Source organism: Thermobia domestica, chromosome 14, assembly GCF_964235325.1.
Source record: "Thermobia domestica chromosome 14, izTheDome1.hap1.1, whole genome shotgun sequence".
Lineage (NCBI taxonomy): Eukaryota > Metazoa > Arthropoda > Insecta > Zygentoma > Lepismatidae > Thermobia > Thermobia domestica.
Window position 1 is genome coordinate 6,090,393 of NC_137467.1, and position 27,823 is coordinate 6,118,215.

The 27,823-nt window shown below is 35.7% G+C and overlaps 1 protein-coding gene across 1 annotated transcript in view; it reads left to right on the top strand.

Annotated features, from left to right (window-relative positions):
• The first annotated feature begins 415 nt into the window (after positions 1-415).
• Positions 416-27,823, top strand: part of LOC145670660 (lipase member K-like) — an 85,448-nt gene continuing 58,040 nt past the window's right edge. Inside the window, exons 1-9 of the mRNA XM_081739449.1 lie at positions 416-440; positions 2,358-2,495; positions 3,394-3,592; positions 6,035-6,149; positions 7,550-7,793; positions 8,682-8,840; positions 11,368-11,452; positions 13,794-13,936; positions 24,924-25,070. Coding sequence (XP_081595575.1) covers positions 2,394-2,495; positions 3,394-3,592; positions 6,035-6,149; positions 7,550-7,793; positions 8,682-8,840; positions 11,368-11,452; positions 13,794-13,936; positions 24,924-25,070 — 1,194 coding nt within the window. The 5' untranslated portion in view covers positions 416-440; positions 2,358-2,393. The remainder of the gene's footprint in view (positions 441-2,357; positions 2,496-3,393; positions 3,593-6,034; positions 6,150-7,549; positions 7,794-8,681; positions 8,841-11,367; positions 11,453-13,793; positions 13,937-24,923; positions 25,071-27,823) is intronic.

The window sequence follows — 27,823 nt, forward strand, 5'->3', positions numbered from 1 at the left end:
ACATGATGGGTCAGCATAAGAGTGCAATATGTAGAGATACTGTGAATAGGTCTACGTTAGAGCTTTCTACAACCACCACCAGTAAATCAACAACAAATCAAAACATTTCAACTAACAAACTAAATATAATATTTTTACTTTTATTACTAATAAAGATAATCACGAAATATTCACATGACCTTTTATTTTAAAGTATTGTTGATATACTGTTTTTCTGGTCAATTCAAGTAAAACTGAAACTATCTAGATATTGTATTCTTTGTGTGTTTAAAAAATCAGTAAACAACTCAAGATTCTTTTATCGGTAGAACTTCTTTTCATATCAAATAATCTTTGAAATCATCTTGAACAATAAGAGGATGATTGTTTTTTAACTATAAAAGGTATGGTACTAGAAGAGATTCTTACAGTTTGCAGAACTGGGACAATCAGTTCACAAGGTAAATAGAAAATCACTTAAAAATCTTATTTAAAGCCTGTGACAAACATCTTGGCATTTCAGCTAAACGAATAAAACGCAAGCTCTGGCGCGACGTTACCAAGTGGTAAAGGGGTGTGGCTATGGTTAAGCAGACAAACTACAGCGCTATCAGGTGACAGGGGATAAACGTGGATGTGTACAAAATAAACGTGGCAATACCGCTGGCCTCGCATTTGCTAGCAGCATTTAAAGGGAACTTGGAGCGCCGCTTTCAAATGCCAAGATGTTTGTCACGCCGTTTAGTTTCCATTAAGAAACCTTAAATGTATGGGATATTTCGTGCATGTAAGAAGTGATCATATTGTGAGTAGACTTTTAGTAGGAAAGTTTTTGTGAGCAGTAAATTTTAGGTGCGCTAAGATTTAATTGATTCAAATTGAACGTTCTTTCACAGCTAGGCAGCGAAACGAGATGATAACAACTGGCTAACCCTGCTGACTGTTATAGCATTTCTCACAAGTTCTGGCTACATTGTTGCCTACTACTATCGTTCTCCACGATATATTCACAAAATGAAAGAACTAAATCAAAAGCCAAGGTGTCTCACTGGTAAAGCGCTTACTTCTGGTGGGTGGGGTTCCTAGTTCAATTCCCGGTCAAATAAGTTTGTGGTGAACAACATTGTGTCTGTTGGGTTTTTCAGGATACTTCCGTTTCCTCCTACATTCTCATTATACCAATTCTGCCTTCATCATTCACTTTCCTCAATCATCCTTCTCCCTTAGCTAGATCGATAGCTAAAAATTCCCACAAAGTGAATGATTTATATGAAGAATTGCTCCAAATGCCTACTAAATGAATGATCTAGATCTGGGACAGCTTTAAATGCCCACAAGGTGAATAAACTAAATTGGTTGTTCTAAATGGTCAGTAAGTGAATTCTCTAGATCGAAGGACAGTAGTACATAGCTGTTTTGACACCTTTATGTGGCGCCTCTAGTGGAAAAGTTAGGAACCAATGTTTTCCACAAAAATAATATAATAAATAAATAAAATAAAATAAAATAAAACGTGTAATACGTATTTGCAAGTTAATGAAGTTATGTGTAAAGATAAAGAATTGATTGTAGGATATTTAAGAAAGACTGAAAAGTAAATATTAATTTAAAAAAAGAAATCTTAAAAGCAATGCTTTTATAAAATACACTAGAAACAATGTTTTTTTTTTTATGAGGAAATGCAGAAACGTGACCAAGAGTAAAAGCATTTGGGTGGATTTAATACTTACATAAACTACTTAACTAATAATTCTATCAAACATTACCTACTAATTATAATGATAATTGTCAAGTGAAATTTTGTGGTGAAGAAACACTGTGTGTGAGGGTTTCCTCGGAGTTGTCCCGTTTCCTCCCATTTTCTTCATTCCACCATTTCAAACATTTCTCTTCATCACCGTCTCCTTTAGCCTAGCCAGCATAACTTAGAGATTTCATTTTATATATTTTCCATAAGTAGTAGCTTTGTTTTGTATATACTTAAACACAAACTATTTGCTGAGCAAAACAATATATTCACATTAAAAAACTATGATACATAAGTGTTACGGTTTCGTCAACTAACACTTGGGCTTCCTCAGACACTATGAGATACAGGAGAAATGTACAGTCTTATATACAAACAAACATTTTATATGATCGATAATAACTAATGCTTTGATGGTTTTAACCTTAATTAATTACATTTCTTCATTTCAGTTTATGTTTTGGTTTATTATTATTATTATTATTATTATTATTATTATTATTATTATTATTATTATTATTATTATTATTATTATTATTATTGCGTGATTTCAAATTAAACCTTTCTAAAAACTAAATTTTCCTATTTGTATATTGTTTAAGTCCTAATCTTAAGCTCATTTCATATTTAGAGTCTTCTGTCCCTGACTACCCAATTGTCTAGCCCGATGGAGAGTGTTGTGAAAGCAGCTCTGTGGCTACTGATCGTCAACCAAGCGTTCGGCTTCCCCAGGACAAAGGATGAAATTCCTGACGAAGAGAAAACAACGGTAAGAAATATACTAATACGGAAATTTTAATTTTGAATTTCCATTGAAAATTTTACCATTGGCTGATTGATTTGTTTTTACTCTACTTTGAAATCTTGCGATGGAGTACCATTTAAGATTTTCATTTACCGTATAACTCTGTGAATCAACCTGCACTCACCCTGCCGACTTCACCCAACAACTGGACTACAACTAATTGTCAAGCAGAACACTCTGTTAACTTAAGTTTGTTGTTATTTACAAAGTTAAGACATTTTCTCTTTTCTTACAGCCAACTATACATACGTGTATATGGTTCTTAAAGTGTGCATTGAAAGGATAAAATGAAAATTAAAATCAGAGGTATAACATATTCAAGATCTCAGTAATTATGATATCACTACATAGACATTCCTTGCATACGTTGATTTATATTCATCTAGGGATAAATTAAGCATTATTAGGCATACCACTTTTACAAAAAGTAAGTACTTATGGCTTCATTACACAGATATTCAGCTGCACAATTAATATTCTTCCAGACATTCTAACATGGATAGATTAAAAATTGGTATTAGGGATATCACGTACACAAGAACTTAGTAATTATGGCGTCATTACATAAATATTCATTTACACACGCCAACTAATATTCGGACACGGATAAATTAAAAACTAGGAATATGTATACCACATATACAAGAACTAAATAATTATGCCTTCATTACACAAATATTCAGTGCACACTTGAACAGGTATTACTTCAATAAATAGGATTTTAATTTTCCATACTATCAAGAAATCAAATTCTTGGTGGACTCTACAACAACAAAGAAATTAATGGTATGTAAAAACCGTATGAGCTCTCGAAATGTTTGTATTTGCAAATTAATGCATTCTTGTATTCTGCATTCTGCAGCCTCAGTTGATTGCGAAAGAAGGATATCCAGCTGAGATTCATCACATAACAACAGAAGATGGCTACATATTGGAAATGCATCGAATCCCCTACAGTCCCAAGTCCCCCTCAACTGAAGGAAGACCAGCTGTCTTAATAGTACATGGTTTACTGTCCAGTTCTGCAGATTGGGTAGTGGAGGGACCAGGAAAATCTTTAGGTAAGAATTTGTATTTGACCGCGTTAAAATATCTTAGGATCACATCAAAAAGTTTTTAATTGTTTTGCTTATATAGAGTGAAATGCTTATTTTTAGCACCGACTTTATTTTCGGCTTACTTTAGACTAACAGTTTTACGTAAGGTCAATAATATAAGTACACACACTGTGGAAAGAATATGAATCTTCCGCACATAGACAATGATATTAGTCTAATATGTAGACCGTAATCCTCATTATCAAACCGAAAGTTTATCGCCGCAGAAACAAAAATGTATACTTGGATCATTTTCTTTGCCAAGCTAATTCAGATCCGATTATAGTTAGTGTAAAACTTGTCTTATCTTACCACCTCCTCCTTCATGTTCCCGAAGTTAAATTTCCGACTGGACTTCCAACTGAAAATCTTCACATCCTTCGCTGATTTCTCGTGTGAGAGATGTATTTTTTCTGCCCACCTTAAGGCGTTATATTGTTGAAATTGCCCATGGCGTCGATTCACAGTACATATTTTTCATCATAATAGTGCTTTACAACGTATTGATGTTATTTATTGGTTTATATGTGGTATGGAACCCTTGTTAAACGGTTTTAGATCTATGTTTCATATAGTGCCACTGTCGAAAAAGACTAAACTGCGATCACTAAAAAGAAATAATGTAGATATACTGTAAAATACTATTGGATAATACGCTTTTCAGTCAGCAGGTAATTGTTTCCTGCTACCATTTACTATATAAAAGAAAAAGTCATCTTAGATTGTAGTTAACTAAACGCTATATGTTTATTGTCGTTATATATTTACGTGTATAATATCTTTATATATATATATATATATATATATATATATATATATATATATATATATATATATATATATATATATTCCCATGTGACATTTCTAATTGCACTTTTGTTAGGTTAGGTGGTAGAGTAGCCTACGGTTGAACCTCGCCTCATAAATAAAGGCATTTTCAATTCAATTCAATTCAATCTTTGTGTGTGATAGAATCACAGGAAAACAGCTCAACCGGTTGACCATAATTCTTCGCTGAAACCCGCTCTGCCTCGAATTGGATTTTTATCCTGTTTCTGTGATTAAAATGTGTATCCTAATGGAAGTGCAAGTCCCTTAATGGATGTAGAAAATTCTCGTCTGTAAAATTAGGAAGATGAAACTCGGTATATAAGTTTTCATTTAAAATACGAGGAAACTTGAATCAGTAGTTGGGAAACTTCCATTTTAACAGGAGCGAAGGGGGCGTTTTTCTACATAAATACAAATGAAATGTAAGAATGATTGACGACCATCTTCTAGACTCCTTTGCCAATTTTCATGATTTTTGGTGCATTAGTGCACCATGGCCTTACTTAGGTTTTTATTACATTATTGGCATGAGAGGTGAGAAGGAAGTGACGTAGAAATAATTGGAAAGGATCGATATTAGAAAAATGAAATGAAATCTTTAAGTTTTATGCCGGCTAAGTTAAAGGAGACGGTGATGATGAGAAATAAGTAAAATGGTGGAATGAAGAAAGTCTGAGAAAACGGAAGAACCTTGAGTAATCCCACACATATGGTGTGTGTCCACCACAAAGTTCATTTGGCGCGAGCTAGAATCGAACCAAGAAACCCATGCACCAAAGATAAACGAAAGATAGACGACCGATATTAGAGTGAGAGCCGTAGTTTTCGGGGTCGCTTAGATGAAGAGTGACACTCTCGATGCAATTTATGATAAATCCAAGTTTAGGCCCCTCGACATGAAAGTGAAAATGGATGGCAATGGAACATGTTACGAAATGTTATTATTACAGCTTCATTGACATCCGTATTCTAAAAGAGTCCAAATAACTTTCACAAATCTGTTCTCTCCGTGCGAAGAACAGCCATTTTAACTAATAATAAATACAGGTATTTAACCCATACGGGTAGTACGTTAGACATCACCGTCCGAGAATTTCATCTTTGTAAAATATGATGTTATCACCAGAAAGCATGTCATCCAAGAAGAATTTCCCGCAAAATTGGAATTCTTTTTGTATGCGGTGATTTATGGATATCGGAAAATTCCGCATTGTATTATTATTATTATTATTATTATTATTATTATTATTATTATTATTATTATTATTATTATAAATGTTATTATCATTACGATATACATAGCAATAGACAACATCATAATAGATAATAGTAATGGTATATACCTATGAATGAATAATAATAAGCTATGATTAACTTAGAACTATAGTTCATACAAAATAAATAAAAATATTAGAAAATATCAAGTTGAGATAGTAATTTGTATGTTATAAATTCAGCTCGAATGAACTGGATCTGAAAGACACCAGTCACCGTGTTCAGCCTAAATTTAAAATATCGTGTAAAACATAGAACTTTTTGCACTCTTAGATTCTAATGCCAATTCTTAATTTTCAGCTTATATCCTTGCCGATCATGGCTATGATGTTTGGTTAGCGAATGACAGGGGAAACTTTTATTCCAGAAACCACACAACATTGGATCCCAACAAGAGTGAATATTGGCACTTCAGGTAAAAAAAATCATTCACGTTAAAATTATCAGTAGAATTCAATGAAATTTCTAGTTTTATTACATTCACTATTATGATCTTTGTGCTAAAGGAGACGAATTGAAGAATGATTAAATAATTGGTGAAATGGGAATGTGGTAGAAAACAGAAAAGTTCCGAAGAAAGTTACGGATACGATCTTGTTTCCCATAAACTCAGAAGGTCTGAGATTGAAGCAAGGATGATTGTTCTAGCACTGAGCCTACGCACGCTGGTTATATACAGAGTATAGCCAAACAAGACCGACAACGTTTGGGAGGTGATTCCTGACACCAAGATAAGACAAAAAGTACAGACCATCCTGGGTGCACAAATGCATCCTTTCGAAGTTACAGGTTGCCGAAAACATGAAAAAATCAATTTTAAAAGTCCATAATTTCCAAAACTTTGGGACCTACCGTAGTCGGGAAAAGACTTATCTTATTAACTAACATGTGCACTATCCAGAAATACATGCTTCAGGTGCACTAAGGTACACAAGCAACAATTTTTATAGAGGCAGTTTGACTATGGGCATATAACTTGAAGTACTCACCATCTACCTCTGTAAAAATTGTCGCAGAAGTACCGCAAGATTCTGAAACATGTATTTTTGGATAGCGCACATATTAGCGCACAAGTGAAGTCTTGACCTGACTATGGTAGGTACTACAGTATTTGAGCTATGAATCTTCAAAGTTCATTTTCTCATGTTTTCGGCAGCCTATAACTCCGAAAGGAAGCATTTGTGCACTCAGGTTGGTCTATACTTCTTGTCTTATATTGATGTCAGAAATCATCTCCCAAACATTGTCTGTGTTGCTTTTAAACGCCCTGTATATCTTTAGTCGGGCATAACTGCTCCTTTCAAGTCCAAATGGCATACTTGTTCCACTTCTTTAAGCTTTCCTAAATTTGTCTGCAAAATTTAAACTGTTTCAATTTTCGATTTTTTGGGTATTAAAACTGCCAAAATCACCTAAATAAGATTGAATATGAATGGATGTAACTATAAATTGCTCCAGAAGAGTTTGAAAATCAACCTATGGTTTTGTAAATATGATATTTTACCAGATACTCATGGGTTTATGAAGTATACAGAAAACACTACTATTAGCAAACTCAAATTTGTAAAACAAAAGAAATTCTCTATCGAACATAGGGACATATTTGTCCCAGGCCATAACTAGGTAACTGTTGAAGAGATAATGCTTCCATGACCATTTTTGAAATCTACATGTTAGATAAGCCTAAATAACTCAAAAAATTTACATTTTTTATGAGCCTGAATGTGTTAACCAGGAAGTTTAGTTTAAATTAATGAAACTAATTTTGCATATGTGTAAAAAGAATGCATGAGCACGTTCATTTTATTATTTCAGTTGGCATGAAATTGGAATCTATGACCTTCCAGCCGAAATTGATTATATACTGTCGCTGACTGGACAACAGAAGTTGCACTACATTGGTCATTCCATGGGGACAACTGTGAATCTTGTTCTGTTATCTGAGAGGCCTGAATATAATGATAAAATAAAAGCATCGATATTGCTGGCACCGGTTGGCGAGTTGACGCACACTACCAGCGCTGTAAGACTTCTCATTCCATTCCTGGACGAACTCTCGGTAGGTATATATATATTTGTTTTAAAGTTTCGCTTTTGTAGTGATATTTCACAAAATAAATTAAAACTATCTAACAATCAACTGATAGTGCTTGAGACGCGCTGCTGAGGTCGCCTATTTTATTTTATTTTTATTTTTAAATTTTATGTCTTGCGATTGTGCTCCTTTTTTAGGCAAAGCAGGCCATAAGAAATCTATTTTATGGTAATGAACAGTGATACGATACTACACAATCCCCATGCCATAAATAACCACCAAAAAGTAGGTCCCGCAGTCGTCAACTTAATACCGCAGACCGCTACGGCAGCTGTCCGGCTAGTAGGTGTGAGTGGTATTTTGATATATCGATCGATCGACTTGCATTTCTCGATATTTTAATATTCGATGTTTCAATATTTTTCGATATTTGATAATTTTCTATATTTTTCAATATCGGTAATTTTGTGACTCGATATTTTTGATATTTCGACATGTCAATATTTTCCGATATTAAAGCACTTCTATATTTTTGATGTTCTGATATATTGATTAAGTTCTATATTTTATTTGTATCGATTTTTGATATTCAAATCTAAATATGTTTTAATTACGCATGGCCATCCCTGCTAGTCGCTTACACAAAATTAAACAAATTTTGCTTAAAAGCTGTTTTCTCCTGTTAACTCAGGAGTTTACCATAACTACTTTCTCATAGCTAAATCATGAACATTTCACGTTTGGCGCGTAGACCAGCTTTTGATTCCCGGTGACCAAAATTTCAGGTTAAGTTGTTCATGAGTCACATAACATAGAGATAATGAACTTCAAAAACGACAGATGAATAACAACTATATTGTAAACTTAAGTCAAATGAAATGTTCGTTATACATAAAACAAATAGTATTGCAGGTTCTTGCCCAGCTGATTGGTCTCGATGAATTTATGGACACTCCTCGACTGAGTCAATTGCTAGGGGAAACTGTGTGCAGAAATAATGCGCCAATCCAAGAACTGTGTGCAGATGTATATTTCCTTCTCAGTGGCTGGGACACGCAAGAATTAAACAGGGTAAGTTTACCTTTCATTATATACTCGGTTTATTGTTCAATGTTTATCTTTACTCATTTAGATTATAATTGCTTTTCTCATTAGCCTTAAGCGTAGTGTTAGTGTTAGTATAATTAGAGTTACCACAGGAGCAGCTTGTGGAAGTTATGATCTGAAACATGTAAATACGATACATCAAAGAGATTCATTTCTCTTGTTGGTCATAGAAAATGCTACATATTTAAAACAAGAATATTTGTCGGCTCACTAAAGAATCATAAGCAGTAGGAAAACAAAACAGAACGATATTATGTAACCCATTTCCTTTTCTTTTACCATATGTCCAATGTTTACCATATGACAATGTTAAACTTATACTTTTAATCATCATCATTAACGCCATCATCATTATCATAGGTATTCTGTAATTATTGACTGAACACTTGCTTCAACTGAGAAGCTTCCATGCTCCACGGTCTTCCGCTAACTTCTTCGTCTTCACGTACGATTTTTCTGCTTTGATATCGTCCTCCAATAATTGTAGTCTCCTTCGTCTCCTCTCCCTTTTTCCTGCTACCATACCCTCTAGCACGTCCCTCATGATATAGTTCCTTCTTAACCAATGTCCCAACCAGTTTCTTTTCATCTTCTTAATAATATCTAAAAATTATTCTTCCTTCTCCCACCATTCTAAGACCATCTCATTCGTTTTCTGCTCAACCCAGCCAACTTTCTTCGTTCTTCTTCACAGCAACATTTTGAAAGCTTCGGGTTCTTTTTTATCATTTTTGCGTAATGTAGATGTTTCTGACCCATACAGCACAATACTCCACACGAAGAATTTTATGAGTCTGTTTCTCAACTCTTTATTCAAAGGTCCCTACAAAATAGACTTTTCTCCCTCCTAAAGGCTTCTTTTCCATTCATACCCTTGCTTTTATTTCATGTTCACACTTCATATCATCATTAATAATACTACCAGGAATCGAAAACTAGTCATCTGTTCTATTTTCTCCCTTCCTACTTCTATATTTGACTGCTTCGTTCCAATCACCATGGCTTTTGTCTATCTCACGTTGATTTTCTGTGAATTATTAGAGAGCGTTCAAAATTGAACATTTTAAAACGTAATGGATGCCAATCCATAAAATATTAAATTGGTGTTTTCTAAGAGGTGGTACGTACATTAATTTAAATGTAGGCTATTTCAGAATCAATAACAACCGAAATAACAAAAGAAGTCTTTCATTTTATTGTCCGACGTTTTAGACCAAGTTAAGGGAGGCGGACACTATCACTGCAACTGAATGATAATGGAAAAATTGGTGGAATGAGAATGTTGGAGGAAACGGGAGTACCGCGAGAAAAGCGATGGACACGATGTTGTCCGCCACGAACTTACTTTTGGGGGGATCGAACTAGGGACCCCATCAGAGGTAAGCGCTTTACTACTGAGTAACCGTATTCAAAGAATACAAAAGACTTTTACCATCCCCCAATTTTTATTAAAGATAAAAAACTACATTGAATCTGAAGCAGATAAAAATGGAACTAGGTCATGAATCAAACTCGAGTCTGAGACTCTCCGTGGTCAGCCATGATGCTATGCCATAGATGATACAGCCCTACACCCTACGCTCAACTAGGGATGGCCAGAACTGGTTCCTGGTGGATCTGGTTCTCGGCTCTGATCGTATCCGGTTCCGAAACCGGTTTTCGAATCCAGGTCTGGAACCGGTTCCTAAGATCCAGTTCTGGAACCGGGTTTACGGATCCAGATCTGGAACTGGTTCCTAAGATCCGGTTCTGGAACCGGGCTTTCGGATCCAGGTTTGGAACCGGTTCTGGAAAGCGGATCTCCAAGAACCGGTTTCTGGCGGAACCGGAACTTTGTGGTCATCTCTACTCTCAACAAAGGGTGTGTGCCACTATTGGTAGCATAGTGGTATATGCACTTGTATGGTAAGCCAGAGACTTGAGTTTGATTCTTTTCCTTGTCTCACATTTTTCCATCATTCAAATAAAATGCAACAATTTCAACCCCTTATTCTAAATTAATTGACAATTCTGTACATGATAAAATTCAGCAGCACCGAATGAAAAAAATCTGCATATGAACGGAGCAATGAGGTTGAAGATTTTCATTAAATTAAATGTGTTTACCATTTTCGGTGAAGATAAGAAGTTTAGCTGTGCTTTTGAGTTTGAGGGAAAAGTTGCAGAGACGACATTAGGCCAGGAAGTTTGGAACTTCACTGATTTCGAACTCGCGTCATTGAGTTTCTTTAACCAAACGCTAGAAGCTTGTATTTTTTAAATATGTTCCTAATAACCCTGTCTGATATGAAAAGTAGAAACACTTCAGATGTAGATCCCAAGTTTTAACTAAGTTAATGTAAAAGAAACGTACTTCAGATAAAATTTTAGTTGAGACTCTTACATAATAACTCTTGTGAAAATTATTGCATAATTTTCTAATGAATCCAGCGTTATTATGCCATTTCCATATTGATGTTAAATTCTAATGTCATTCCTTTTCTAATTGCAGACTCTGCTACCAGTTCTTATTTCTCACGTCCCGGCTGGAGCATCAACAAGAGATTTAATCCATTACGGACAAGTAATCAGAGACAGTAAGTGAATAGGGAATACTAACATTTGTCAGAATCTAGCATTTTCTTAAGATTTGTAACATATGAACATGTGAAATGCATATTACTGGAAAATTTATTTTAAAATAACCAAATGGAAAGATTGGGAAAGTTAAGAAAAAATGACTGGAAATATTCAGAATGTAAATGTATAGGGACGAGTTGAAAACATTAGCTGCGCTTAGCGAAAACTCAGTCCTTATTATAAAAAATCCAGAGATATATAAAGGAGTTTGTGTTGTACACAAATAATACGAAAAAAACTTACATTAAATGAAACCATATTTAAACGAAGAAAATAGACCAACGTAGGTGCATCATTTCGGAATGGTACCACACCGAAATGTGGTCGGAATTGCATAAAAAGGGTCATAAATCTTCGGTCGAGTAAATGAACATTGTCGTTATTGTAAAAATATTTAGCATACCTTTCGTGCGTTTAATATTAGCTGGCATTTGTAGTCTACCTAAGTTACAGTTGCTTATTAAAATGTTTCATTGTTGGTAAAATCGACTGAAAGCTTCGTTTAATTGTTTTGTAGTCGTAACCACAGAAGTCTCTTTGTTGCTCAGTAAAACGTACCTATATTCCTAAGCGTTAAGATGTCATCATTTACTAATTTTGAGCCATTTGATGTGACCACAGGAAGAACTCAAATATACGTTGAGAGATTCCAGCAAGTGGGATCATCATCAGCTCTCTCAGAAGTCCAGATGATTCCAGCCTTTTATACCAGTAATGGATTTATCGGTGTGTGAAGAACTTAAGAATTTGTGTGTTTCAGAGCTGAGAGTCTTGATGTTGAGTCATTACGCACAGAAAGCCCATAAGATCGCAGCAAGGTACAAATTCCACAATATAAAACCGATTCAATACCAAACTATCACACAATTGGTGACGTTGCTAAGAAATCGGGCGTCTTACTGGAATTTTGGTTCACGTTTTGAATACTTATTTTAAGCCTATTTTCCATTAATATATCAGTGAACATGGAGTTGTATCAGTTGTAAGTTCCTGATCTATCGTTTTTCATTTCTAGACATCCAAATGAATCTCCTTGTATTCTTCGAGCTAAATCTGTTGACGTCCCTGTTCCACATATAGGCTATTGGTACATTAATCAAATTTAAGCTCGAAATAAGCATTATGTTTTCTTACGCAAACCTATACAACGTACGTCATAATCTCCTTCTCTGATAATACTAATGTATACATTTCTTAACTCTGCCTAATTCATCTTACAAACTTCTAGAAAATCTTAAATATAAGTATTTGCTACATAATAACTCACTATAAATATACCACATTGACTTGATCCCTAGTCTTCCGTTGCAAGCGCTGCTATCGGTTGAAGGAATTCCACTCGCTTTCTCTCGCTTACTAACAGCTGAACCCTTATTGGCTCAACGCGTGGGTGTGTGAGGGTGTGGATCGAATTTTTGCCACGGCTCAAGACATTTTGGCAGCACAATAGTTTCTATGTATGTGACTAAACATTAAAGCTCTTTCTTCCCTAATCCTATTTCCGACATCAATACGGAAGTATTAGGAAAAATTACGGAGAGAAGGCAATAGTGATACAGTTAGAAGATGAAACAAAATCATTTATGGCATCATTTCAGATGCTATGCTTGTGATGATGAAAATTAAATTATTTGCAACTTGAGATGAATTTAGTTTAATCAAAACTGAGGAGTAAATGACTCATAATCAGATATAAGAAATTGTTAACTTTTACAACATTGATTCGGATTACGACATATTTAAAAATTGTTCAATTCATAATGCATGTTAGTATGATTGATAAATATTACCTGATTCGTTAAAAATAGTTAATATTAGTTTCAAATAGTAAAAAATAATTAAATAAAAACGTTGTTGAATGGTAAAGTAGATAAACCTATGAATAAAATTGTTTACATTATATTTAGTTCTCAATGTTTTTACGTTGTATTATTTGAACGAAAGAAAAGACATATCAAAATTTTAATGACCAACAAAAGTTTACGATAAGGCCAGCTAACCCTAGTTACTCTTGGATGCGAGCGTGTTTTCCAATCAAATGGAGGCAGATTATTAATGTAGGCCTACAGTGAAAGTGTATATTCAAAGTTTTCAACTCGACATCACTGAAAAGGCCAAACTTTACAGCTTGGCTCCGAAATAGTTAACGAAGAAATAACCCAGCAAATCAATGTCCTAGAGCAATGAGTTGCACAACTCATTATCTCGAACTTATATTGATTATAATTCTATAAGAATTTATCTTTAAGACATTACCAAGAAATATTTTTAAAATCTAATATCACGTTTCCTTTCCAGAGAGATTCCAGAAGTATGACTTTGGTGCATTGCAGAACTTGAGAAAATATGGACAGTTGACGCCTCCAACTTATGATCTTAGCAAGATAACATCCCCAATCTCAATTCACTACAGCGACAAAGACGAATTTGCTGATCCTGAGGTATTTAGTTACCGTACTTACATACTTTAAACATGTGTTAAAAATAATCTTAATTCATAAGATAGATCAGATTAATAAACTTCCATAGGGTTAGTTTGTAAAGGAATACGCATACGATCGATGTACAACAGAATTGAACAATGGTAACTCTATTCTCTCTACCTTTGGGCTTCCAGATCAAATGTGTGTTTTCTTGTTGGAACCAGCGTAGCTTTGGTGCTTTTCTTCTTATAGCATTGTTCGTCCTTTTCGCATTGAGAACCATGTCCGGGTTGACCAGAGTTATTATGCTTTTGCCAGTGCAAAATCTCTAGCACTGAGTCGCGATGAATCAGACCGATGCATGCCGAGTCTATTATGTTGGGTCGTGATTTATGTGCTAATCAGTACCGTAAGTACTGTTGCAATGCACAGTTTAATTTTGTCAGCGTGCGATATTCAAGAATTAATTTGCTGTTGCTGCAATGGTTTGCTTTCGTGAGTGGTTTTCATTCATTATACGAATAAAATGCACAATAAAGTTGTTCGCTAAATAACAATTATATCATAGTATATCAATGGAATGATACCGAAATGAAAGCTTTAATAGGAGTTCGGAGGATGAAACCAGTTGAGAATGCTCCAAGAGCATGTAACGAAAAACACCCTTAACCCCCTTTCTTTTTCAGAATGACCATCCCGGGCCAAAATCCGTACTTGAAAAGAATAAAAAGAACAGCACACCCCTATCCTTCAAAATACAGACCCGCCCACCGGAGGAATAATCCTAAAAAAAAGCGAGGAGAGCTTTCGCCGGTACTGTATTAAAAGGCCGCGTAGCGCACCCAGAATATGTATATGTATAACTCTCACCTTTAATTTATGAAATTGCAAGCAAAATTTCTCAGTTGTTTTAAGGAAGTTACTTATCAATGACAAGCCTACTATTTCAATTTTGAAACAAGGATAAACAATTTATTATAATAAAGAAAAAAATAATAAAAAATAAAAAAACAAATAGTACACAAAATATTAACAATTGGATATTAATAGTAATAATAATAATAAACAACCTTACTGTTTCTGATGGAAAAACAGCCTAGCATACATAAAAATAAAATCGCCATTCCAACATGGCCTACACCAACCTCTAATTTTTGTCTTTCAGTTATCTAATTTTTCAATCAGCAATATTTTACACTTGCTCGTGACTAAATATGACAATCCATAAGTATTTATCATTTTTCAAATACATTTTTGCATACTCACGAAATTTCCAATGATAAATTTCTCACCATTTTTCACAAAAAAAAACAATAATTTAATTTAACAAATTATAAAGATCAAACACTACGTACCTCGAATAGTGACCAACTGACGATCTACGTCAGTTGATCCATGGCTTCCATTCCGGGTTCAAAACCAACCAATCACAATCCGGATTTTACATCACGAGGACCTCGTCATTTTACCTTACCAGCTGGTACCAGATCTTCATATATATTTTCTTACTACACACAAACCTGATTTTGAGAGCAAAAAGGTAGGATGGAAAAGGGCAAAAGGAGATTAAGGTCATATGTCTCCATAAAAATAAAAGATGGCGCCATCTATTTCTAAATAAATCCATAATAATAAGTGACCCACATATCCGTGACGATCCACGTCGTCACACATCCCCCTCCTTAGATGAAAAATTTTACCCAAAGAAATTTTTCATTACTGACCAATTTTTCAATTAAATAAAACAAATTAAACTATCTTAACCAAATTTGAGGAGTACCTTACACATTTTTCAATGAAGATGAAATGAAATGATGATGAAAAAAAAAGTGTTAGTAGATGATTGATTGATTATGAAGGTGAACAATAACAACAAAATATACACACAAAACCGGTACCCTCACTTCTCATTATGCTTTTCAATTATCACTGATGTTATTAACATTTCTTTGTTCTCTATATAATTTTGCTAAACTTGTATGGGTAACAACCATTTTACCATCTTCAGTCTTACATTGAAGTGTATTGGCAGTAGGTTTAGATACGACTGTCATTGGCCCCCACCATTGTGGCATCAATGACTTTGTTACGTTATCTTTCAAGGAAGATTTTAACTGAGACTTAACCAACACCCTGTCTCCGACAGCAAACGTGACTGGAAGCATCCGCTTATTATACAACCGACGCCTTGCTTCCCATGCTTTATCCATATTAACGAAAGCTTGCTCCCATATTTGGGCATTATTAGGACCCTCTAAATCCTCAGGTGTAATACTCCACTTTACCATCAACGTATCCACCGGTTCTCTCCCAAAAAACAGACGAAATGGACTAAACTTAAGCTCCGCATGTTCCGCAGCATTAAGACAAAATTGGAGCTCATTCAAGAAACGCACCCATTTCTCCTGCTTACCATCCAGATATGCCCGAAGGCTCATTTTAACCAGTCTCACATATTTTTCAACTGCGTTCCCTCCTGGAAAATACGGAGAACAGCGTATGTGCTTTATCCCATTACCAAACAAAAATTGTTTGAAGTAGGCCGATGAAAAACAAGGGCCCCGATCCGTGGAAATAGCTCTAATAAATCCATATTTACAGAAAATATATAACGCCTTAACTACTAACTTACTAGTAGCATTGCGTAACGGAACTAAATGTAGATAACGACTCGCATTATCTAAGCACAGAAGGACATACTGATACCCGTAACTAGAAGGCAACAGCCCCGCTAAATCTGCGTAATAGTGGGCGTTAACTTCTTTACAATATTCCGAAATTAGTTGTCCTTGCGGAAGAGTATTTCGTGCCTTTACTAATTGACACTCATGGCACGAGCGAACGAAGTCCCGCACTTCGTTGAATATATTTGGCCAAGAAAAATATCTACAAATCTTTTTGTATACCTTCAACAAACCCAAGTGCCCGCCATTAGGCAATAAAGTATGATAATAACTTAGTAGTAGAGGTCTCAAAATACGTGGGACAAGTATTTTATAAGGCGACACCTTGGCCTTGGTTTTTATGTATAAAGTATCTCTCATTAACTTATATTGTTCATGCTCTCCTCCATGGTTCTTTACCATCTCATAAATATCCTTAGTATCTGCCTCTGATTGCTGATACTGTTTAATGTCCTCATGTGCTAGCGGTAAATTCCACAGACTATACATATATCCCTCTGAGTCATTAAAAGGACAAGGATCAACATCAATATCATTCGGATTAATCTCATAAATCCTTGAAAGAAAATCTACCTGATAGTTCTTATAAGACGAGACATGCACTATTTTAAATCTGAACTCAAATAAGTTCTGCACAATATTGGCATATCTTCTTAAGTTCTTAGGGTTTCGAAGCATATTAACCAAGGCACTATTATCCGTGAAAATAGTAAACTCCGAACACAAAAACGGGCGAAATCTCATTACCGCATTATATATAGCAAGAAGTTCAAGTTGAAAAATAGTGCGATTAAAATCAGCTGGTTTCAAACTTTTACTGTAGAACCAAACAGGACGCAATAAACCATGCTCATCCTTTTGTGACAAAATAGCCGATTGGCAACGTAAAGTTGCATCGGAATGCAAGTAAAAGCGCTTACTCATGTCTGGAATTCGCAAAATAATTTTTTCAGCAAAAGCCTCTTTTATTTGTGCAAGACTAGCATCCTGTAACGGACCCCACTCAAACTTCACCTTCGGAGATCTTAATCGATTCATCGGTTCTACGATACCTGCATAATTATCGCAGAATTTAGCGTAGAAATTTAAAAATCCTAACATTTTACACAACCCCCGGCGATTCATAGGCGGACGGAGATCCTGTATGGCTTGCAACCTATCTGGCAACATAGATATCTCACCATCTTTAATAAGAAACCCCAAAAATTCAATACTACTTCTCAAAAGTAAACATTTATCTGGTGAGATGGTTAAGCCCCTTTTCGCAAAACGCGATAAGACTTCTTCTAACAACTGATTATGTTCTTGGATTGTAGAACCAAAGATCACAATGTCATCTGCATAGTATTCTACCCCGCGCCCACGTAAGTCTCCCAGGATCTCATCCAAGGCCCTCATAAGTGCTTGTACTCCGACACAGATACCCATGGGGATTCGCAAATATTCATATAATTTATCCTGTACGGCGAATGCTGTGAGCTTACGGCTATCGGGAGTCAACTGTAACTGGAAAAAAGCTTTTTTTCCATCGATCTTGCTTACATATTTAGCTTTAGCGAGCGAACTAATGCATTCCTCTATATTAGGACATGGCAAGCCGTCCCCACAAATGAGCCTATTCAGTTTAGAGTAGTTGACTACTAATCGAGGTGACCCATCTTTATTACGCACTAGGAAGCACGGAGATCTATATTCAGACTTAGAAGGTTGTATCACACCATTTTCTAATAATTGTTCAATTAAGTTCGATAACTGTTGTTGCTGACTCTTCGAAAAAGGATATTGGCGCTCCCGAACTACTTCATCAGACTTTAATTGAATAGTGTATTCAAAGTCACTGATAGTACCAATTCGGTGGGTAATGACATTCGCATATTTATCTAATAAATATTCTATATACTGAACCAAAGTAGGATCTTGTTTCACCATATCCTCATCAATACCATTCAAAATCTTAACCTTTTCATCTGTACTAATTTCCCACTTATCGCTTTTACAATTATTAAATGCTAATAGTAACGGATCCCCTTCCTGACCCAAAACATCAGAAAAATTATAATCTTCATTACTATAACAAGACGTTACATCATTATTAACACACTGTTTTTCTCCCTCTATTGGCATAGAACTAACAGAGCCACCTACATCCGCGACACTTTTTCGATTAGAATTAAAGCTGGAATTCTCTTTTAGTTCCGCAACCGAATGTTTATTGTTTCTCAGACCGTTTACTGTTTTATGTTGTTTCTTCCGGAATGAATGCTTTTTGTCAAACCTGTTATTGTCCTCTCCATTACCAAACATCCTTGGACCACCAGACGCAGTTCCAATGTCGCTCTCCCTATCAGCAGTAGTTTCAGGAAAACTCGAGCGAGCGAAGACCAATTGCCTATTTACTCCAGGTTTGTTCTTTCTTTTGCTCCAGGGCGTACCATTGGGACTAGAGAGATCTCCCAAAAATAGCCTAGCGGATGACCCTCCGTCGCCAGGACCCCTGGAATGACAAGAAGCCGCAGAAGAATTCGTTTGGAAAGATGAGGGGGAGGGGAAGTCAACAAGAAGGGTTGTAACATTTCCTTTGCTAAAAACAACCTTAGATTCATTGAAATCCACTAAAACTCCTTCCTGACGAAAACAGTCTAGTCCCATCAAAATGGGAAATTCCAAATCTTTAAACAAAAACAGTTTGCATTTAAAGGTGTAATTATTCACCGTAAACGGAACCAAAACTGAAGGTCTCAACATCATAGATTCGTTATTTATAGTCTTTCCTTTAAAACACTCTTTATAATTTACTTGCACATCACTAGAATTTTTTAATTTTATTGAAGAGCTCCAAATTCAAAAGATTAGTCACACACCCACTATCTAAACAACTATTCACTGCAATTCCACATACTTTAACTTCTATACACGCCGCATCATCTTTTTTATTTAAACGATTTAAGTTCCTATTAGTCTTATTTGAAAAAGAAGAAAATGTTTTCGAATTTTTGTTTTCTGGGCATAGCCTCACTGGATGTGGACCCTGACATTTGTAACAGCTTATAGTTTTACGAGAATTCTTAAAGTCACTCCCTACCGGAGCATCCGGCAACCCTGTTTGGGACCTCGTTTTATAACTAAACTGCTTCATATAAAGTTCATGATACCTGTATTCACTAACTAGTTTATTAAGTTCATCTATTGTCTGGGGTTTTCTTTGGTAAAACAACCGCTCCCTTATGTTCGGAAGAACGCCACTGGTAATAAAACTAATCAGCTTTTCGTCCCCACAACGCAACTTCAAAAGTTTATCAACAGTGGTTACACGCTTTACAAAAGTTTTTAAATCCTCGTTATTCTCTTGATGGCGATACATGTATTCTACTATTATTCTCTGAATAGCACATTCTGATAATAAATTATGAAAAACAAAATCACGTGCAAAATCCCAGCTTTTACATGTATGTGGCAGCTCGTTCAGAATTTCCTGCAGTGGACCCGTAACTTTCCCACGCAATGAATACAAAACCGCAGAAAAAGGAAAACGCTCAATATTACAAAATTCATCAATCTTTTGAATAAATTGATACAATTTTAAGGGATCCGTACCATCACAATTCTCTAATGATTCCATGAATGAACGTAAAACCAAAAATGCTGATGATTGTTCCATCTTATTAAAACAACTATTTTGTGTCAATTCAGATAGAGGTTCAACTCTAGCTTTATCGTTCACCGAGCTAAAAGGTAAATGACCTGGCTGACTGCCAGCTGTTTGCACACACACACTTCCACCCGGCTGTGTGGTTGTGTTATCAGTGCCTCTACCTTGACCTACTACAACACCCGAACGAACAGGTGCACTCTTGCTGTTAGCAGTTGTTATGGACAACAGCAGTTTCTTAGCGTCACTTTCATTCATAGAAAATACTTTTGATTGCTTTTCTTCTATAGTCATATTCAAAAACTCATTAACATCCACAGGAATTTCGTCTATAAACTCTTCATCAAGAAAGAAACTAGAATCACCACCTACAGCCATTGTTTTTATTTTTGGATACGATTCTATACTTATATACCAGATAGTATGGGTTCGATCCCCGGAACCAATTCCTTGAACTGCCGTACAAAGACTTCCTACAAGGTACCCAATTAATATATACGAGCAAGTAATTATATGCACAGAACTGACTTTATATGCCATTAACATGAAAGTAAATTACTGAATTTAAATTTAAATTTAATAAGTGAGAGTATTTTAACCGAGTTGGTCACTGTTCTGTAACGAAAAACACCCTTAATCCCCTTTCTTTTTCAGAATGACCATCCCGGGCCAAAATCCGTACTTGAAAAGAATGAAAAGAACAGCACACCCCTATCCTTCAAAATACAGACCCGCCCACCGGGGGAATAATCCTAAAAAAAAGCGAGGAGAGCTTTTGCCGGTACTGTATTAAAAGGCCGCGTAGCGCACCCAGAATATGTATATGTATAACTCTCACCTTTAATTTATGAAATTGCAAGCAAAATTTCTCAGTTGTTTTAAGGAAGTTACTTATCAATGACAAGCCTACTATTTCAATTTTGAAACAAGGATAAACAATTTATTATAATAAAGAAAAAAATAATAAAAAATAAAAAAACAAATAGTACACAAAATATTAACAATTGGATATTAATAGTAATAATAATAATAAACAACCTTACTGTTTCTGATGGAAAAACAGCCTAGCATACATAAAAATAAAATCGCCATTCCAACATGGCCTACACCAACCTCTAATTTTTGTCTTTCAGTTATCTAATTTTTCAATCAGCAATATTTTACACTTGCTCGTGACTAAATATGACAATCCATAAGTATTTATCATTTTTCAAATACATTTTTGCATACTCACGAAATTTCCAATGATAAATTTCTCACCATTTTTCACAAAAAAAAACAATAATTTAATTTAACAAATTATAAAGATCAAACACTACGTACCTCGAATAGTGACCAACTGACGATCTACGTCAGTTGATCCATGGCTTCCATTCCGGGTTCAAAACCAACCAATCACAATCCGGATTTTACATCACGAGGACCTCGTCATTTTACCTTACCAGCTGGTACCAGATCTTCATATATATTTTCTTACTACACACAAACCTGATTTTGAGAGCAAAAAGGTAGGATGGAAAAGGGCAAAAGGAGATTAAGGTCATATGTCTCCATAAAAATAAAAGATGGCGCCATCTATTTCTAAATAAATCCATAATAATAAGTGACCCACATATCCGTGACGATCCACGTCGTCACAAGCATTGTAAGAACGAACTTAAAAAGAATGGAGAGATGGAGTGGAAAGGATAGGTGTGATTTCCCCACATGTAAAAGTAAATATTTTTATCCGCATCTTTTCTGTTTTCCGCAAAAATTCGCAAAATATCCTGTCTCTATGACTTACGTTTCCCGAGATATGACTCCTTAAATATCCCGAAATCGGAACTACTTTTTGGCCAATTTTTCGGGAACGGTAACTCATAGAGAGATGATACTGGTATTAATCAATACCTAAGATAGTTGGTAACATTTAGATACCGATATTAATTGGTGGCCACTGGCCAATTAAACAAGGACCACTAGTTACAATTTGTTACCAAAATATTCACCATCTTCTTAAGTATTGATTAACACTACTATCATCTGTCTATGGCTTATGGTTCACGAGATATGGCTCCTTAAATCTCCGAAAATCGGCCTTTTTTGGCTAATATCTCGGGAACGAGAAGAGTGACGTAAAAAAAATCCATCACTTCCTCAGATAGTTTTTGATGCTCTATCGAATGGGGGCACAAAATTTTAAAAAAATTGCAAATAACAGACACATAAACATAATGGATTCAGTAACGAAGTTCTTAAGTTCGTTGAAAGGTCATGATATACTGAACAATTGCGTCCGAAACTAGAAAATAGTTAGTGCTATATCTGACAGATCGTGGGTACACAACATTCAACGGGTGAGGGCAATCACGGGGCAATATAATGAAGTTGAATTAGGGATGAAGAGCGGAGGGCCCCAACCGGAAATTCAGAAAAATAAATTCTTCACATTTTATTTAGAGATAGATTACATTTTGGTGGATATATCTTGAACCTGAAAAGCTCGTACAAAAGATTTTATTGTGCTGTGCTGTGATGTGCTGGACCAATGAGACTCAACCTAACCATGCTATTCAGTGCTAAAAGACCTACTAGCACGCTTTGGTTTTGATAGAAAAACGGTTCAAATACAAAATTTTGTTTGCTAATACAAATATCATTTCGAGAATTGACGGAGAGACATAAAAAGGATCTCCGAAACTCTGATAGTTTAAAACATCAGGTAGGAGCAAGCTCTTACCAACGATGTGATGGGAAATATATTGAAAACAAGAAACCGCTGTTTGAAATTACCGTAAATACGCGCGTAATTTTCGCCCTCGCATAATTTTCGCATCCCAATTTTGAAGGGCATTTTCTGTATATTTTATTTTCCTCGCGTAATTTGCGCACGCGGAAACTTTTTGTGAAACAGCATTTCTCCAGGAATCAATTAAGGTAACTAATGAACAATTGGCAACGCAGCAAAGCCATTGTTGTAAGGTAAGAAACCACACGTTGTTTGTTGTCAATTCTTGCTACAAAGAAAATGTGTACCGGTGTTTTCGTGTTATTTTGAGTGGGGAAAAAATAGATGATGTTCACTGATGTGGCTAATTTTTCCCCCCGCATAATTTACGCACTCTTGTTTCAAAACAACTTTTTTCGTCTAAAAGAGTGCGAAAATTACGCGAGTAAATACGGTATTACGTATACACTGGATACGTTCACTTCTTCCATTGCTGGTGTTTAACGAAGAATTCTATCAATTTAAGTAACTCCTTCCACCCCTTCCCTCAGAACACATACTCAAATTCCCATATAACCTTGAGTGGAAGTTAAAGCATCAGAATCACATATTGACTTGTCTTGGTTGCTTATTGGGTAACTAATTTAGCACAGAATTTCGTTCGCGTTAACGTATAACTAGATATCAAATAAAAAGTATTATAATTTAATTTCTATCGGTGTCAATTGCAATAGAACAAATACTTAGTCTTAATGCATACATGTTAAAGGAGATTCATAAGTTAAAAGTTTCAAGCTGTAACCTCCATGTTGTAAGGAAGTATCGTATCAGTGGCGAAGTCTGCTTTCAAACATAGTGCAAGCACGGTGCGTAAAGACCAATGATATATTTTCACAAATTAACTTCGAAGAATTATTTCTAATTGTAGTTAGGTAAAGTAGTTGTGGCAAATGCTTCAAACTATGATACTGTTCATGTGACATTAATTATAGTGTAGAATATATTCTGTGTTAGTTTTAAGAGTAACAAAACAATTTTCAATGGATATCGGTAGATATATTTTAATGGTGTAATTATTGAGTAGAAACAGATCTTGTGCTCAATATCCCCTCCCTCCTACAGAAGGGTTTGTAACGTAGAACTGATAAGGCATCTAATTAGACGTTGTTTACTTCGCAGTCGAAATCGCCTTTACTATAAAGTTTAAATCTAGGGCATAGCTATTACATCCTGTATTGTTACATAAGAACAATTATAGATACCACTTCTAATTAAATTATAGCACAAATGAAGTTATTTTATTATGTTATTTTAAAAATTATTTTCTAACGTTTTAGAGCCACTCCTGCAATTAGGAGAGTCAGATATTATAAATATGCTTTTAAGTACAGTAGATTTATGATTGTCCGAGGTAATTTGTATCGAGACTACGTCGGATACATAAAAACTCGCATAATACAGAGATCAATTGTGCTTACGGATAATATAGAAGTACGTCCTGTAAAAGATGTACTTTTTATACATAAATTCTTTGTTACAGTGTACATAAACTTACAACAAAAACAATATTTTTACATACATACATACATACGTACAGTACCATGTAAAACTTTAAAAAAAAAGTCTCTGATTATTTTCTGGGACATCTTTAGGTCTCTCTTTCATGCTGCGATGTTGTGCCAATGCTGTAGGTTGAGGTCACCTGGCGTGAAGTGCCTTTTTTTCTGGTTTTTAGATTGACTCGGTTAATCCAGAAGCAAGGAGGTTATCCGGGAGCTGGATAATCATTAGTCTATTGTAAGTGTATTTTGGATTTGAAACCTCAGAATTTTATTTGTATACCACGAATTACACCATAGAAATTTACTTTGTTTTAAAACGTATTTATTTTTACAATTTTTTACAAATATCTAACAACAATATGGAATATTAAAAGCGAGTGTATATCTATATCATTTTCAGGATGTTTATTGGCTAGCTAACCAACTGCCTAATCTAATAGGAAAATTTAGAGTTCCACTGGATGCCTTTACACACGTGGACTTCATTTGGGCCAAGGATGCCGATACTTTAGTCTATAACAGAGTTCTAAGTGTTATGGACCAATACTCATGAATCTTCTCTGTGATGTAATAAACACGTAAATGTTTTTATAGTAAAATATAAACTTGTGTACATTTATACTAACAATAAACTTTTTATACATATAATTTAATTTCTTTAATTTCTAAACTTCAATATGGTATACAGATTTAATCATATCGCTCGTTTTAGTCATTTCCTACCACCTATTAAATATCATTTCAAAACCTAAAATACAGAGTGTTTCAAAATGAACATATGGGCTTTAAGGCTTTGTAGTACTTATTACAATTATAAACAATACATCAAATGAAAGAGCAACTCAAACAGTTTTGTACACACGCATGCGCATGCAATGTTACCCATGTCTGCCGTTAGAAGGCGCCAATAGGAAAGATTTTCGTGTTTTACATTTTGAAAAAACCGAACCTGTAGTTTCAGTGCAACCGTCTGTGTGGAGAATTTTAAGGAGATGCTTACAACAACGTTCTTATCGTTTGCAGTGTCTATAAGCTGTAAAGCCTAGGGTTTATGCGCCAACTTTGATATGAAATATTGCTGTATGACGAAGATTTTCTGGAACGTGTCGTCTTCAGTGATACATCGACATTTCACATAAGTGGTGATGTGAACACTCAAAATGTTCGCATCTAGAGGTCAACAAATCCCCATGAGATGGTACAGTTGCAACGAGATTCCCCTAAATTGAATGTGTATTGTGACATATCCTGGCGGAAAATTTATGAGCCTTTCTCGCCTATCGACTCGCTCTGTGCTGTGTGACAAATGGTGTTCACATTGAACACTTTTAGCAAAACCTGTTTGAGCTGCTCTTTTATTTGATGTAATATTTATAATTGTACGTTAAATGTAATAAATACTTCAAAGCCTTAAACCGCGATATACATTTTGAAACACCCTGTATAGTTAATTCTTGCTATAAAAGCACAATACCTTACTCTGTCAGTCACGCTTCTAATAGTTCATAACCAGGCTAATAGTTATTCGCTAGCTAGCGTTATGCCCAGTACGTAGTGATTAGGGATGGCCACAAAGTTCCGGTTCCGGCGGAACCGGTTCCGCGAGGAACCGGTTCTCGGAGATCCGGTTTTCAGAACCGGTTCCAGACCTGGATCCGAAAACCCGGTTCCAGAACCGGATCTTAGGAACCGGTTCCAGACCTGGATCCGAAAACCCGGTTCCAGAACCGGATCTTAAGAACCGGTTCCAGATCTGGATCTGAAAACCCGGTTCCAGAACAGGATCTTAGGAACCGGTTCCACATCTGGTTCTGAAAACCCGGTTCCAGAACCGGATCTTAGGAACCGGTTCCAGACCTGGATCCGAAAGCCCCCAAAGACCCGTAAAGGAGGCATAAAGTTCACCTTCAAAAATAATGCAAAGAGGACCATGCGCTTGTGCCTTCCCCGCCCAGACCCGTTTGTGCCCCCAGAAAAACAATTTTGGTCCACCAGTGGGTGTTTAGCCAAATGAGTTGGCCAGTTTGCCTGTTTAACCAATGAGTTTGCCAGTTACCCAGTTTATTTAGCCAAATGAGACAAGCTGCCGCCGTCTGGGCGCCTGCCTGTTGCTTCCACCATTTCATCTAGTATACTGTTCACAGCTTGCCAGCAGCTCGGGTCTAGCGTAGGGATAGTCACAAAGTTTCGGTTCCAGCGGAACCGGTTCCAGACCTGGATCCGAAGAACCGGTTCCAGACCTGGATCCGAAGAACCGGTTCCAGACCTAGATCCGAAGAACCGGTTCTAGACCTGGATCCGAAGAACCGGTTCCAGACCTGGATCCGAAAAACCGGTTCCGGAACCGGATCTTCTAGAACCGGATCCGTTCAGACCCGAAAACCGGTTCCACCAGGAACCGGTTCTGGCCATCCCTAGTAGTGATATGTGGCTAGCATGTTGGCAATTTGGAGATGAACCGAAGACTTGTCAGAACAACTAGTTTTATTTAATAAAAATCCATTAATATTGACAAAATGTATAAAGCATTTTTAATAGCGCTCATTTTGTTTGTATATTTGTTTGCTGAATTGTAGCGTCACTTTTCAGCACTAAGGGGACATAAAATGTGGATCTACAGCTTAAGATGCAACTCAAACCACCGTAATGAGTCCATTTTTTTTCTTTTTTTTTAACCGGGAATCAAATCTGGCTATGTGCACCAAAAGCGCATATGCTAGCCACTAGACAAACAGGTAAAGTTAATACATTTCGTTATACTGTGTTAATTACAATGATAGTAATAATCTTGAGCAAATGTTAGTACTTTTACCTGTAATTTCCCATACTTTAGAAAATGTAATGATAAAAATGAATACAGGGTGTTTCAAAATGAATGTTGGGGTTTTAAGGCTTTTTAGCATTTATTACATTTAACGTACAATTATAAATAAAACAGCAAATGAAAGAGAAACTTTTTTTTCCCCTTCGTTACAAGTGTTCAATGTGAGTACTATTTATCACACAGAGTATCAAGTCGATTCCGACAAAGGTCCAGAAAAACTTTCCACCGGCATATGGCACAAAACATATTCAATTTAGGGGAATCTCGTTGCAACTGCACCATCTCGTGGGGATTTGCTGATTCCCAGATGTGAACATATACGATTGTTCGCATCGCCACAAATGCCCATTGATCACTGAAGACGACACGATGCAGAAAATCTTCATCGTCATGCAGTAACATTTCATATGCAAAGTTGGCACGTAAACCGTAGTCTGTAGGCTTTAGAGCTTGTGGCAACTGCAAACGATAAGAAC